This window comes from Ailuropoda melanoleuca, chromosome 10 (genome assembly GCF_002007445.2).
Source record: "Ailuropoda melanoleuca isolate Jingjing chromosome 10, ASM200744v2, whole genome shotgun sequence".
Taxonomy (NCBI): domain Eukaryota; kingdom Metazoa; phylum Chordata; class Mammalia; order Carnivora; family Ursidae; genus Ailuropoda; species Ailuropoda melanoleuca.
This window is the reverse complement of record NC_048227.1, coordinates 94,822,330-94,836,033: the sequence shown is the minus strand read 5'-3', so window position 1 is coordinate 94,836,033 and position 13,704 is coordinate 94,822,330. Positions and strand designations below refer to the sequence as shown.

The 13,704-nt window shown below is 46.4% G+C and overlaps 1 protein-coding gene across 1 annotated transcript in view; it reads right to left on the bottom strand.

Moving 5' to 3' along the window:
- Positions 1–2,774: 2,774 nt before the first annotated feature.
- Positions 2,775–13,704, bottom strand: part of LOC117804225 (monofunctional C1-tetrahydrofolate synthase, mitochondrial-like) — a 114,689-nt gene continuing 103,759 nt past the window's right edge. The window contains exons 8-9 of the mRNA XM_034670790.1: positions 9,630–9,750; positions 2,775–3,141 (exon numbers count right to left, since the gene is read on the bottom strand). Of these exons, the coding sequence (XP_034526681.1) occupies positions 9,661–9,750 (90 nt within the window). The 3' untranslated portion in view covers positions 2,775–3,141; positions 9,630–9,660. The remainder of the gene's footprint in view (positions 3,142–9,629; positions 9,751–13,704) is intronic.

The window sequence follows — 13,704 nt, the reverse complement described above, 5'->3', positions numbered from 1 at the left end:
ATTAAGATATTGAAAAGGTAATCAAATTAGATGATAGCAATGTATGTGGCTCGCTCTTTACACTCGAAGTGATGGGGCAGCGGCTGGTCTAGTAGCTATCATTCTGAGGTTGCAATGAGCATCAATGCTGCTCTGAATTTCTGTCGAAACTGGAATGTCATGTTAAAATACCAGTGATTTCTACTGGTGGCAGACACAGGTACTGTTTTCCTGCTGTGGCTTGTTGCTGACATTCATAATTGAAGGAACTGCTACATTACAGGTAGAGGTTAGTAAAAACAAAGATGGAATTTTCCCCCATTCAAGTTCATGGACTCCTGAATTCTGGTCTGTTCTCCCTTGTTTGAAGTGTGGCTATTAGAAGAGCTTCTTTGGGGAGCAGCTGGTCAGTCTATTAGAGTTTAAGGAACCACATGAAGGTCTGTTTACTAACCAACTGGTCTTCCACGGTAGTCAACTTCTTCAATGGATATGTATTATAGGTTCGTAACAAATGCTATAAAAATGCAATTATTATTAGTTAACTTGTACCCCCATGTACCTATACATTTATACAAAAGCTATGGAGGAATATGTGTATGCAGATTTTTCTGGAATAAATAAGGTACGTTTCATATACCCTCTGATTTATGGGAATGTGTAAACTATAAACCAACCAACCAACCTGGGTCATGTCAGACCTGAGGATTCTTTAAAATATCCAGTACTCCTGTATAAAATATAAGAGTACTCCTGTATTGTTTTAATGGGGTCAACCCCGGAAATAGAAGAATAAAAAGAACAGTAATGGATGGGTTGGCTAACTGCCTGGCTGCTACTTCCCTGAGTCTGCATGCATCGCTCCCTTTTTATCAGTGGATCCCCATGGTGTGTTCCCCTGGGAGCTCTCGATGCTTCTCCTGGGCTGGGTCTTGACCTTTGCCAGTGTGGTCGCTACAGCAGTGCGAGCAGGGAGGGAGCGAGCCCACTTGTCTGTGCCGTGGGTGCGTCACCCGTGTCGCCCGCCATTTGTGGTCTGTCAGTGGTTTCTCACATTTCAGTGACAGAAGCAGAGAGAGATCAAGATCTGCACATCGGGGGAAGATTTCTCACTTAAAATCACCAGGTCAGAGGTTGTATGATTTCTTTTCCTTAGGCCTTGACCTCAGAAGAGATGGTAGACAACGAACTCTTCCCCAAAATAACACCTTCTCCTGTGGATGAAGGCCTCAAGTCATTGAGCTGATGAGCCCGTCAATGAACCTGCTATCGTAGCAGGTTAGCGAATGGGAGAGAACGATCCATCAAAGGCGCATTAGGACATCTAGGGGATGTTAATGAGGCCACACATGGGAAAATAGTTTGGGGTGCCCAGCAACACCTGGATTACGGGCTGTTCCTCGTGAGTGTTTGAAAACCTCTTCCACATGTGTGTCCGGGATACTTTTCTTTTTGGTGAACTGGCCAACTGCCTGGTGAAAGGAGGTAAGGAAAGAAGTCTCTGGTCTAAAGCCCTTGGAATATAGATTTCTAAAAGCACTTTCAAAAATAGAAAATGAAGCTGAATAGCAGAGGAAAATTATGAAAAGTCAAATAACAGAAGGCAACCGCTTAAAAAATGAACTCCTGAGCAAGACCGCTTACTCAGGGCGTCACGTGGAGAACAACTTTTCTGTGGACCCTTAAGACCTTCAAAGTGTTAGATACGGAAGACAAGAGATGACTGCATGTTTGGAGAGGTGTACTTCCAGATAAAGGACGGGGAGGGGGAGCGCCACACACACCCTTCAGAACCACCAAGCAAAACCGTTCTTGAGATACAGTCTTGGTGTGGGCAGGCTTTCTTGTTTTTGTTTTATTTTTTAATTTTTAAGATTTTATTTATTTATTTGAGAGACAGCGCGAGCAAGCAAGAGGGTGTAAGTAGGGAGCCTGATGCGGGACTGGATCCCAAGATCCTGAGATCATGACTTGAGCCAAAGGCAGACGCTTAGCCAACTGAGCCACCCAGGCGCCTCGAGGCTTTCTAGTTATTAAGCTGTGTTTTGGAACAAATTAAATTGTGCATAAAGACACATTATGGGGAGAGCAACTACCGAGCAGGGTCACTGAAGGGTGTAGTGCAAGAATACGCAGGAAAGATCCGACGGCAAGGTCTCCTGCAGGATGTGCCTGCGGGACATTTAAGATATTTATGGTGACTATTTTACTTATACTGCTTAGAGGACAATGACTTCTTGTTTGCTCCTGAATCCTTGGTTTTGTCTTAACTTTTATATAACTTTATGTTATTGTAGGAAAAAATGGAAACAAAAAGGGTCAGCAACTCCCGGGAAGGGGGTCCAGGCCATAGAACATTCTTTCCTATGAATGAAGGGTTGGACAAATGGACAAACATTTGCCAAACACCTGACCTTTAAGAGTAGCTTTCCTTTGCCCTATGGGCCTTGGAGAGCTTAATGGCCATTGAGATTCATTCATTGGGGGAAGAAGTGAGCATCAACCCGTTAGTTTTTAGGTAAGTGATGCAAACTTCACAAGCCCTGAAAACAGTTCTGGATATAAAATGCACTTTGTTCTCCAGGATATTACAACTCTCCGGCAGTCAGAAGATTTCACAACGGACCAGATATGTGTGTGTGTGTGAGTGTGTGTGTGTGTTTCTTTCTTGTTAGATTTCCAAAGCCCTGGTTATAGTCACAATTTTCCAGAAAACTGACGTCAGGTTACAACCCCAGCGTGAACAGTTACCTCTAGTGAGCAGGGAGTTTTATCTGGCATGGAAAACTTGCTGGTTGGTTTTCTAGATACATGTTTATTTGCAGTTCAAAGACAAAATAGAAAACTCCAGAGTGGAAAACGCTACCTTTTAGTTCACACTCTTTTAATCCCTCCATCCCCATAAAATAAACTTTCTGAAGTGTAAGCAGTGGGAAATAATATAAACTCTGCAGAAACGGAAAATAAATTAGTTTCTTTCAAACTCAGTGGAGGTCCTTTTACCGGACACTGTACTTGGTTGCACACAGAATTCGGACTCGAACAAAGACTAAATCTTTGGCCTATTTCCCCATTTCTCCCGCGTTGCGTAAGAGGCATATTTCAAATTCACTTTCTTCTCCAACGGCAGCAAAAAGGCAAGGAGTAGTCGGTTTTGCGAGCCTGGAAAACAAACACATGTTTCCGGGGGTTTAAGAACAGCTTTTTACCCTGTGGTGTTAAACTGTTAATAGGGCTTTAAAGAGCTGGAGACCGAAAGAAAATTCAACAGCAGATAAGTGATTCTCTTCACCAGACGAGGCCGGGATCCCCGTTTGGCATCTTTTTACTTCAGAGCAATGGATAATCCGATGCCGCACTGCTCTGTGACCAGGTCCGCACAGACACTGCAGGCAGCGATCTGAACCCCTGCGAAGATAGGGCAGAAATTCCAAAATTCTAAATTTGGGCTCTATGGTCTTAGGGTCCTGCTGAGCGAGAACGCTCAGGATTTTAGATTAGGAATCCTGTCGCCTCGGATTTCGGTTTCTCTTTCATGGCAGGCACTGAAAGCCAGGTCTGAAAAATGCATTTAGGGCACGAATGGAAGGGAGGAGGTCTGGCCCTTCTTACTGGTATGAAAGCTTTGTTATTTTCTCTCAAAGAATATTAAGACTCGGACGCTGCTGGAACCTGCCATCTTTTCGAAAGAGAAGTGCTCGAACTACATTTTAGAAAGAACACACAAAGCAAACACCTAAGTTCCAGAAAATACGTGGTCACCACTGCAGAAGAAATGTAAACGCAGGTGTTGGGCCTTTCGTCTGAATTTATGCATGGAAGAATGTATCTGCGGGGCCAGGAGTCCAAAAGGATGCTTGCTTAGCTTCAGAACAGAAGACAGTGACGAAGGCAGGGGACCAGGAACTCGGAAGACTCCCCTAGAGCCTGATTCACGTCAGGGAAGCAAACAAAACAGAAGCCCTGCAAGCATAATCATCACCAACAAAAAGGAAATACGTTTGCAGTGAGGAAGGGAGGCGTGCCTGGTGCAGACCTTGCCCCCCACTCAGACAGGGGGCCGGCCTCACTTCAGCGGCTCTGCTGCTCCTCCCCTGAGAATCAGGGACTCCTGAGGCAGAGAGGAGGGTAAGGGGGAGGACGGGGGGCTTCGTGGACTGGAAACAACCCAAGGAAGGCAAGTCTGGAAGGACCTTCCAAACTGGAGGTGTGTGGTGGAGGACCAGCTGATGGGCCATGTGACCTTACTATCCAGTGGTTTCGTGTTTCTAGGGGCTTAGAGTAGGTGGTTCCATATTTTAAGAAAAGGCAGAGTGTTGGCCAGAAGTACGGAAAGTGTGAGCACAGATTTTACAAACTGGAAATGCAATAGCTATGGTGAGAATTTAAAAAGGAATCAGCTGTTTATCGTTATCCAGTTATTCAGAAAAAAAAAATTTCAGAATTTTATGAAGACAGAATATATGAAACACTCTATCTTGGTATGGGACTGATAAGAAATCAAAGCGTGCACAGACAAGTTTCTTTTCTTCTTTTTTTGGGGGGGTGGGGGAGAAAGAGAGAGACGGTGTACGAGAGCGGGGAGAGACAGAGGAGAGAGAAGCTTAAGCAGGTTCCACGCCTAAGGTGGAACTGGACACAGAGCTCGATCTCAGGACCCTGAGATCATGACTTGAGCCAAAACCCAGTCGGACACTTAACCCACTGAGCCACCCAGGCGCCCCCAAAAAAGTTTCTTTAAAAGGAAGTTAAGAACTTCCCAACTGTTAAGCTTCCAAATATTCCATTTAGTTCCAACTATGTACCCCAAGGATGGCTCGGGGTGATGCTGACCTTTTTCTCGGAGCATAATGGTGATAGACAGTTTTTGAGCAGTTCCTTGAAAAGACTTTCAATGAGCACTGAGTGTTGCATTTAAGTGATGAATCACTGAATTCTACTCCAGAAGTGAATGTTGCATTATATGTTCACTAACTGAAACTAAAAAGACCCAAAGCACAGAGCCCAGTGCTCCCCTAGGGAGCCCTGCAACCTTGTGGCTTATAACGGGATGACAAACTGTGCCCACAGAAGGGCTGCAGGCAGCAACATACTCGAGATGGATTTATGATGATTAAGTATCATTGAGCATTTCTGCTCTAACCGCAGTTGTTTAGGGAAGAAATGAGCTGGTATTATATTCTTTTTTGCATGTGGAATTAAAAAAAAAACTTTTTTTGGTGAGTAACTAACATGTAGAGCAGGACTAGAGTCAAGCCGATGCTGTAGTCCGTAACGGCACGAGGGATGAAGTAAGGGGGTATCCGAATTCTTCAGGAAATCTGCCAGACTTCACTGTGTCCACTTGAAGCCCGCTGAGACTCAGACATACAATAAAGGTTCAGAATGAGATACCAAGAGGGGAGGGAAAAAATCAGAACCCCATGTCCTGGGGTCATCTTCAAACCAAAGACAGAAGAGTAACGTGGCAGGGTCTGTTTCATTGGGACAAACAGCATATTTTAATTCGTTTTGTTCAGGGCCATCCAGAAGAACGCATCAGGCCCTTCTTCTGACAGTAGTGAAGGCACCACAGCGGAGCCTTGGAAAGGAGCAAGAGCTCAAATTCTGGTGACTTCTTGGCATCTCCTGTTCCTATTAAGTCTCAGGCGATTTCCTAGAGGGTGAGGTGAGCAGGAAAGGAGGGGAATTGGAAGGGGAGAAGCAGTCGTCAGCGGAGTGCAGTCCTCCACGTGGTAGACATCTGCAGCACGTGCAACAAAGAATAATGAGCGTGCTGCTGTGCAGCCAAGTGCACAGAATGATCTGGAGTCTGACCGCTATGGGAGCAGCACAACCAACCAGATATTTCCTCTTTCGATGCCCAAAGTTGACTGCCATCCGAATGTTCACATTTTTATTTTTTGGACTTTCACTAGCCACAGACCTCTGACTGTTAGTAAAGGTGGTCCCTGACTGCCATATGCCATACGTGAGGGCCCAGGAAACAGAGAGACTGTCTGTGGGGTCATTATCCCAAGGAGTCCCTGGGGCACCCGGGTGGCTCAGTTGGTTAATCGTCTGCCTTTGGCTCAGGTCATGATCACAGGGTCCTGGGATCGAGCCCCACACTGGGCTCTCTGCTCAGCGGGGAGCCTATTTCTCCCTCTCCCTCTCTCCCTGCTTGTGCTCTCTTGCTCTCACATAAATAAATAAAACCTTAAAAAAAAACCCACAAAAAACCAAACAAACAAAATATATTGAAGAGTCCCTGAGAAGGAATGTTTGTTTTGTCAGAGGTTTCCTCCTGTGACACCAGATCCATTTTCAGTTGTGCAAGCAAGGGTCAAGTGATGGGTTTTGAACCACTGCCCTGCCAGTCTAGAAATGGGACTGGGCAGTTCACGAACCAGAAAAAAGCCTTGGATGAGTGAGTGGGAAGGGAAAATGACATTCAGTGAGAGTCCAGTGAGAGATAGCCCTATTACACTTTGACAAAAAAGAGTTTGGACGAAGCCACAGCTTTTAACACCCAAATAATTATCTTTTGCTATAAAAAAAAAAATCACCCGATGATCCCAAAATTATAGGTCTGCTCAAATCACTGGTTACCGTCTTCTAGAATGGGGCCGAAGTTCACTCACACTGTGACTGAGATGCGAAGGGCATCCTTTGGTCTGGGCACAAAGGATGCGGTGAGATAGAGTACGTGGATCCCGGTGGGAGTCTCGACATTTGTGTTTATCAGCTGTGCCACCTGAGCATGCTGTCGGCCTTCCCGGGCCAGAGTTCTTTTGGCTCCAAAATAAAACTGCTCACCTTGCTGGGCTGATGCCAGCATGACGTGGGACAGGCATGGCAAAGCAACTCGTGCCAGCTATGGAAGGAAGGCAGGGCCGAGCAGTGGAAAGAGCTCTGCGGTCCTGTGGGTCAGGGTCCCTCCTCAGCCACCCCCTCTCAGTGACCGCAGGGGAAGCACCTGCCTCCCAGGGGTGCTGTGCCCACCCACACGAGGCGCTTAGCCCAGTGCCTAACACACTGACGTGATCTCCGCAGGCCAACATCCTGACCTCCACCCCTTGCTCAACCTTTCAATAAAATTGGAGGGAACACGAACTTAAGGATTTAAGCNAGGGAACAGAACTTAAGGATTTAAGCGTACGTGATAAGAAAGCTAAGGACGTGTCCCTTGGCGTTACCTGAGTCTTAACTGCAATAATCCAGGTATAATTGGGTTTTTATCACCTTCTTGGAGAACAAATGAAAACAGACCACAAGGCTGGAGAAGTACTATCCATGGGAGATGAAGGATGATACACACTTGTTCTGGGGAAAAGTGACACACGGCAGAAATACAGCATGATGGGTTCTTGACATGAAACCCACAGTTCTACCCAAAGACCAAAATGACACCATAATCAAGGCTCCTGTTTATAGGCTTCTTTGTTAAATTAGTCTCCCTGAGTCCATTTTGTGGAGTTTCCTTTTTCAGAACTGACACAGATATGAAACGTGGTTGTGGTTAAAACTAAATACAGCCCCTGCTCCTCAGTGACAAGCACATATAAACAAAAGCAAACAACTCCACACCTTGCATTAATGTAATTTCATAGAGGTATGGTCCCTTACCTTTCTCAACATAGCCTAGACCTTCAGCGTTTTAGGAACAAAGACTTACCAAAAAAGAAAACAATCTCCCCATGGTGACTACTGGTCATGAAACCAACAAAAATGAGAGTCCTGCATGCTTGGCTCAGGGCATCGCTCAGGCAACTGGAGAAAAGTGTCTTTAGGTCAAGTGAGTTCATCGGGCAGGCCCACAGTGTGCTGGCAGAAGGGAGGGGTGCTGGGCTAAGGAACAGCAACGGGAGTGAGTGGGGAGACTGCACGGGGCAGGAGGGGGTGTTGGGGAAAAGGAATGTGTTTTGAGACTATGGTGAGGACACGTTTGATATACGGGATGAAGAAAAGCAGCTTCAAGCCTTTACAACTGCTGATGGGGAGTTTTCCAGGCGGCACAATTCGGAGGCTGGTCATTTCTCTTCATGAAGGGAAGTGAGGACAGTAGCCAGCAGGTGTGGCGGGAGTACTGAGGGGGAGACATGAGTAAGACCAGGGACCCCCACTGCGGGCTGCTTAAGGGAGCTCCAAGTTGAGCTCAGCTCCCTTAAACTGTGTGGAACCTGAGAGAGTGAGGGGCCTCATTTCTGCTGCCCTGTCCTTCCTGTGACTCACTGGGCCCTCTGCATTGGAGGACCTGTCCCGTCTCCATGTGTCTTTCCAGTGGTATAAGGGCCACCTGTTGTGCCACAGCTGAGTGTTACAGGTTACACTGTCCCCAAAGACACAGGCGGAAGTCCTGACCCCCAGTACCGAACGAAGACAGTGACCTTATTTGGAAATAAGGTCTCTGTAGATGTCATCGAGTTAAGATGAGGTCAATAAGGTGGGCCCTGATTCCATGTGACTGGTGTCCTTACAAGAAGAGACTGCCACGGGAAGACAGAGACACACAGGGAGGCTGCTTCGGCCATGCAGGCAGAGACTGAAGCCATGTGGCTTCAGCTGAGGAACAAGGATTATTGGCAGCTCCCAGAAGTGGAGAGGAGGCCAGGATGGATCCTACCAGAGTCTCAGAGGGGGCATGACTTCGCAGACACCTTGACTTTGGATTTCTAGCGTCCCAAACTGTGGGAGAAGACGTTTGCATTGTTTTGAGCAGTCCCGTTGGGCCTCGCTGTTACGGCAGCCCCAGGGAATGAACACCCCCCCGGATTCCTCTGTCACGGGGGTCTAACTCTGTGCTGAGAGAGTGGTGGTAGGAAGGGAGAGTTATGCTTTTACAATGACTGCAGACACAGCAGTCCCCCCGCATCTGTGGATTCGCTTTCCACGGTTTTCGTTATCCACAATCAGTGTGGTCTGGAGGCAGATGAACCCTCTGACATAGTGTCAAAAGGTCAACAGCAGCCTAAAGCTATGTCACGACGCCTACGTCATTGCCCTCGTCACCTCATCATGTAGCCATAGCCATTTTATCGTCTCACATCATCACATGAAGAAGGGTGAGTGCAGGACAATAAGGTATTTTGAGAGAGGGAGACAGAAAGAGCACATTCATATAACTTTGATAACAGCATTTTGTTATGATTATTCTCTTTTATTAGCAGCTACTGTTGTCAATCTCTTACTGTGCCTAATGTGTAAATGAAACTTTATCATATGCATGTACATACGGGGAAAACCATAGTATACCCGGTGTTCAGTACGGTAGCCCCGTGAATAAGGAGGGACACTATTAGCTTTCCTCAACCCCAGGACCCTGGGATCATGACCTGAGCCAAAGGCAGATGTTTAACCAATGGAGCCACCCAGGTGCCCCCCCCACCCCAAGATTCCTTTTTGGTGGCAAGAGATGCCTTAAACAAATCTATATTCATAGGGGACATGACTTGACTTTCACTGGATAGGAGCCCATCTAACTGCATACCCACACCTAGGAGTGACCCAAGCCATGGGCTCTTATTACATAGGAATTCACAGTAACCAAGTCAGGAAATTACTTCTCACACCATGTTTTGTAGTACATATTAAAAAGCCAAAACAAAATGAAACTAAAAATTATTTGGGGGCAGGGGGAGAAAAAGCCAGTAGAAAACACAGCAGCCTACCTGAATTGGGTCCTGTGGAAGTCGGGTTCATTTAGAACAAGCCTTTGACTTGCTCAGTTTCTGTATCAAGATCTATATCATAGAAGCAGGGCCGGGTGGGCAGTCCGGGCATGGTGCTCATCTAGAGGAGAAAACAGAGTATGGTCTATTAGCAGATGCTGCGAAGTGATCACTGAACATGGTACATCTAATGACCAGAACTATCTGCATTATTCAGTGCAGCCTCCCGTAACTTTAGGTCCTATATACCTGCAGCTCTTTAAATTCGCCATCTGCTATTTCAATCTTTGTAGGAAATGAAATAGAAAAGGCAGATGTCAGCTTCCTGGAAACGGAGACCACTTACCTTCCCCCACGGCCCCACGGCACATCGTCGCTCCAAGACTGATTTTCAAACCCTTTCTTTCTAAATCACATTTTTAAAAAAGTTGAGCCCCTCTGGTTGTGGGGACCAGTGGGGGTGGGTTAAGTGAACAACAGCCTCCTCCTCACCCCCAAGAGACGTTTTTGTAAAATCTACAAGTCTCGGAGGACGATGTGGACACAGCTGCTCTGCCCGCCGTGAGAACAGTAGCTGCTGTTGACTACGCACCAGACGCTGGGCCAAGTTTCCCTTCTTTGGCCCTCCCGACAACACTGTGAGATGGGTACTTTTATTGTCCCCATGCTACGAGGAAGGACACGGAGGTTTACGGAGGTTAAGTCACTTGCCCAAGGTCACACAAGTAATAAGTAGCAACATGGGAAATTGGACTCCAGGCCTATAACCTCAAATGACTCACTTCACCACCACCACGACCGCTGGGGCACTCTGGGTTTATGGGTTTTACACGGATAACTTAATTAAGTCCCCCACCACCCTGAGAGGTAGGTACTAATTTCAGGTCCACTTTCTGAATAGGACAGAGGGCATTCAGGCACAAAGGCATGTACGCGCGCGAGGACATCCAGCAAGTTGGTGGGGGAGACAGGATTCAAACCAGGCCCCCTCCTAGCTGCTTTGCTACAGCGTATCCAGATCAGAGTTCACCAAAGTGGGTCTCTGCCCACTTGCACCAGAAACCCTTGGTATCCTGGGGGAAACGCTGATTCCCCTAGTGACTCACACACTAGAACACAGTCTAGGACCTACATTGTGAGGCTCCTGGATGATCTACTCCTTACTGATTATTTTAATATTTCCTACTCTGCTTTAATATTGCACTTTTCACAAAAAAGATGCTCGTAAAGCAATGTTGCATGCAATTGTTTGGAGGAAAGACACCTGGGACTATGCTTAGCTTCGCTGCTCTTCGAGGATTAAGTGCTTTGTCTTGCAAAACTCCTGCCTGCCCTGGCCTAGAACATTCTAGTGAGATGAAGCTGTGAAATACAGCTCCAGGGTTCACCCACTTCTTCCCACCCAGCAACAGAGCTCAGCTCTTTCACTTGCTTCTGAATTGACTTGGCATTTCCCCCTCTGCCATGTGCCCCCCTCACCCTCCACCCCTGTCCGCATCTGCTCCTACACGGGTCTGTGGGCCAGGAGCGTCGACATCACTGGGAGCCTGTTTGAAATTTCAAATCTCAGAACCTGTCTCGGGTCTGCTGAGTCAGAATCTGCAATTTTAGCAACTCCCATGCAATTCATGGGCTCGTGACCATTTGAGAAGCGCTGCCTGGACACTGTGGCCAAGAAGGGGGCCCCGCCCGGTGGAAGTGGTGAGGAGGAAGGATACAGGAAAGCCCGCTGCATCCCTGACAACCGTACTTCTCTCTCCGTCTGGAGCAGCTGGTGGCGGACATCCGTGCACCCGTTGGCCTCACTAACCACCTGCTCCCCGCGAGTGTGGTGGGGGGCCACGGAGCGCACTCTCCGCGTGGCTGAATGCATAGCCACAGTGACACACGGCGGCTAGCTCCTGTCTTGCTAACTGCACGGGACTGTATTTCAGGTATATTATGGGCTAAAAAGGCTTCTGCCCGGAATATAGCTACCATTTGTAACATGTCTTGGAGAAAATGTGCTCCATTCCAAACAATTAACTACAAATAAAGTTTCTGCAGACAGCCTGCCTGGAGGGGGGGAGGGACAACATCCTGTATTTTCAAACTTTACTTATGTAACGGCTAGGTATCCTTGTTAAGTTTCTGTTCCTAGCAGAGCAGTGACATTTTTCTCTGGTTACTACAGCGGCTGCACCTATCGGAGGGACCCCAGAAAGAAACCCACGCTTACTCTTCTAGCACTGCGATGCCAAACACAAAGGCCACTGGTCGCAACTGTTGCTATTTTTGTCAGTTGCCTGTGTACCACTCCCAGCAGGTACTTCATAACTGTTTTCCTAACTGCATTCTGACGTGGGCACTTGAAGATGCCTTCATAATGCGCGTGGGGGCGTGGATTTGGAAAAGAAAACCAGCATTTTATAGTTGAAGAAATGAATGATTATATTCAGCCACAGCCCCCAACCCTTGATTCAACTCTGGAGGTCGAAGCCACATTGAGTCGTAAGAACGTGACCCAGACTTTGCTGCTTTGGAAGCTGCCGCCCTCTTGGCCCCCGAGCAGACTTCCGTGGGAGGCAGGCCTACACTCACACATGGTGAGAAGGCCCAGAAGAGCCCTGTGCATCTCGGCCCATCCGACCAAAGCCGCAGTGGCAGCTTCTATTGTAGACAACTCCACTGCCTGCTTGTTTATGCTATTTTCCTTGACGCGAAAATTCAACACTTCATCATTAACTTTTTTAGCTGATGCAGGACAGAGGCTGACAAAGGTAGAGTGTGGTTCATGTCGTTCTTGGAGCTGGTCTACTGGCTGCAGTGAAGCCGAGCGCGGATCTTTCGGTCATTCTGATGCTTTCAGAGCAAAACTGGGAACTAAAAGGAGCGAAGATATTAAAGGCAGGGAGGTGTGACATGTGTTTCCTCTATTTTCGACCCATTTCTCCCAAATGGGGGAAAATAAGTTCAATCAGAAGACTCCCATGTTCCTTTCCAATTATGCAATTGTCACTTCCAAGATCAGAACCAGCAACAGCAGACAGGAAAGCACACGGAGTCTGAAGAGCCAAGGGACTTCCTGCCCTGAGGACAAAGAGCTATCCCCCAGTAAATCTACTTTTAAAATAAAACTTCTCCTGCTGAGCAGACACAATATGGAATTATGTTAACAAGACCTAATACACTCACATCAAATTCTCTCCCAATAAAAAACTCTGTTATCAAAGGATTGTGGCCCCAGACAAGAGTCAGAACTGCACTATGTGAAAGGAAGAATTTGAACAGCCCTTGGGAATTGACCTCTGGCCTCACGCCTGGGGTCAGAGGTGATCTGTGTTGACTTTGTTTGTGTGTCCTCTAAGAAGGCCCCCTGCTTAAAATAACAGGGGAGCCACTAAATTGTACTTACTTGTCATGCTGCATTAATGGATTCTTTAACAAAGGCTGAAAAACATGGGCTTTTGCCCTTCACGACCCCAATTTTAACTACAACGAATCTTCCGAATCTTTACTGATTTCGGGTTAAGCTTACTTTGGAGAAACGATGAGTTCTATGATATAAACATACATTAAACCTAGTTAAAGAGAAAATATTCATATACTTAAAAGTAGTCATTGTAAGTAGAAGAATATTCTCAGCACGAGTAGAAAAATTACTAAAAATTCTGTTTCTTAAAGTGACAGAATCATAATTTCTACTTAACCAAACTATCGTGGTAGTTTTCTTGTATTTGTGCAATTTTTTGACTTCTCCTTAAATCTACTACTTTTCATACTGAACAAATCATCTGGTTTTATTCTGGTTCAGAAACAAGCATTTTTACTCACAACTATTTTATTCTCACAGCTCATGATCTGAGGGGAAATCCCTTTTACACACTTCTTCCCTCTCTCCAAAAGATGACGGAGCACAGTCGATTATATCATCTTGGTTCAAAACTTTAAGAGTTGAAAAAGGCTGCAATGGTTAACTACATTATGATGTAACTTAAATAAAAAGATTCTTATGAAATAACAACTCAAAAACGTAAATTCCTTATTAAGCCGAAGTATTTTCTGAGTTTAACACTAGTGTCCATGGCTTCTCAGC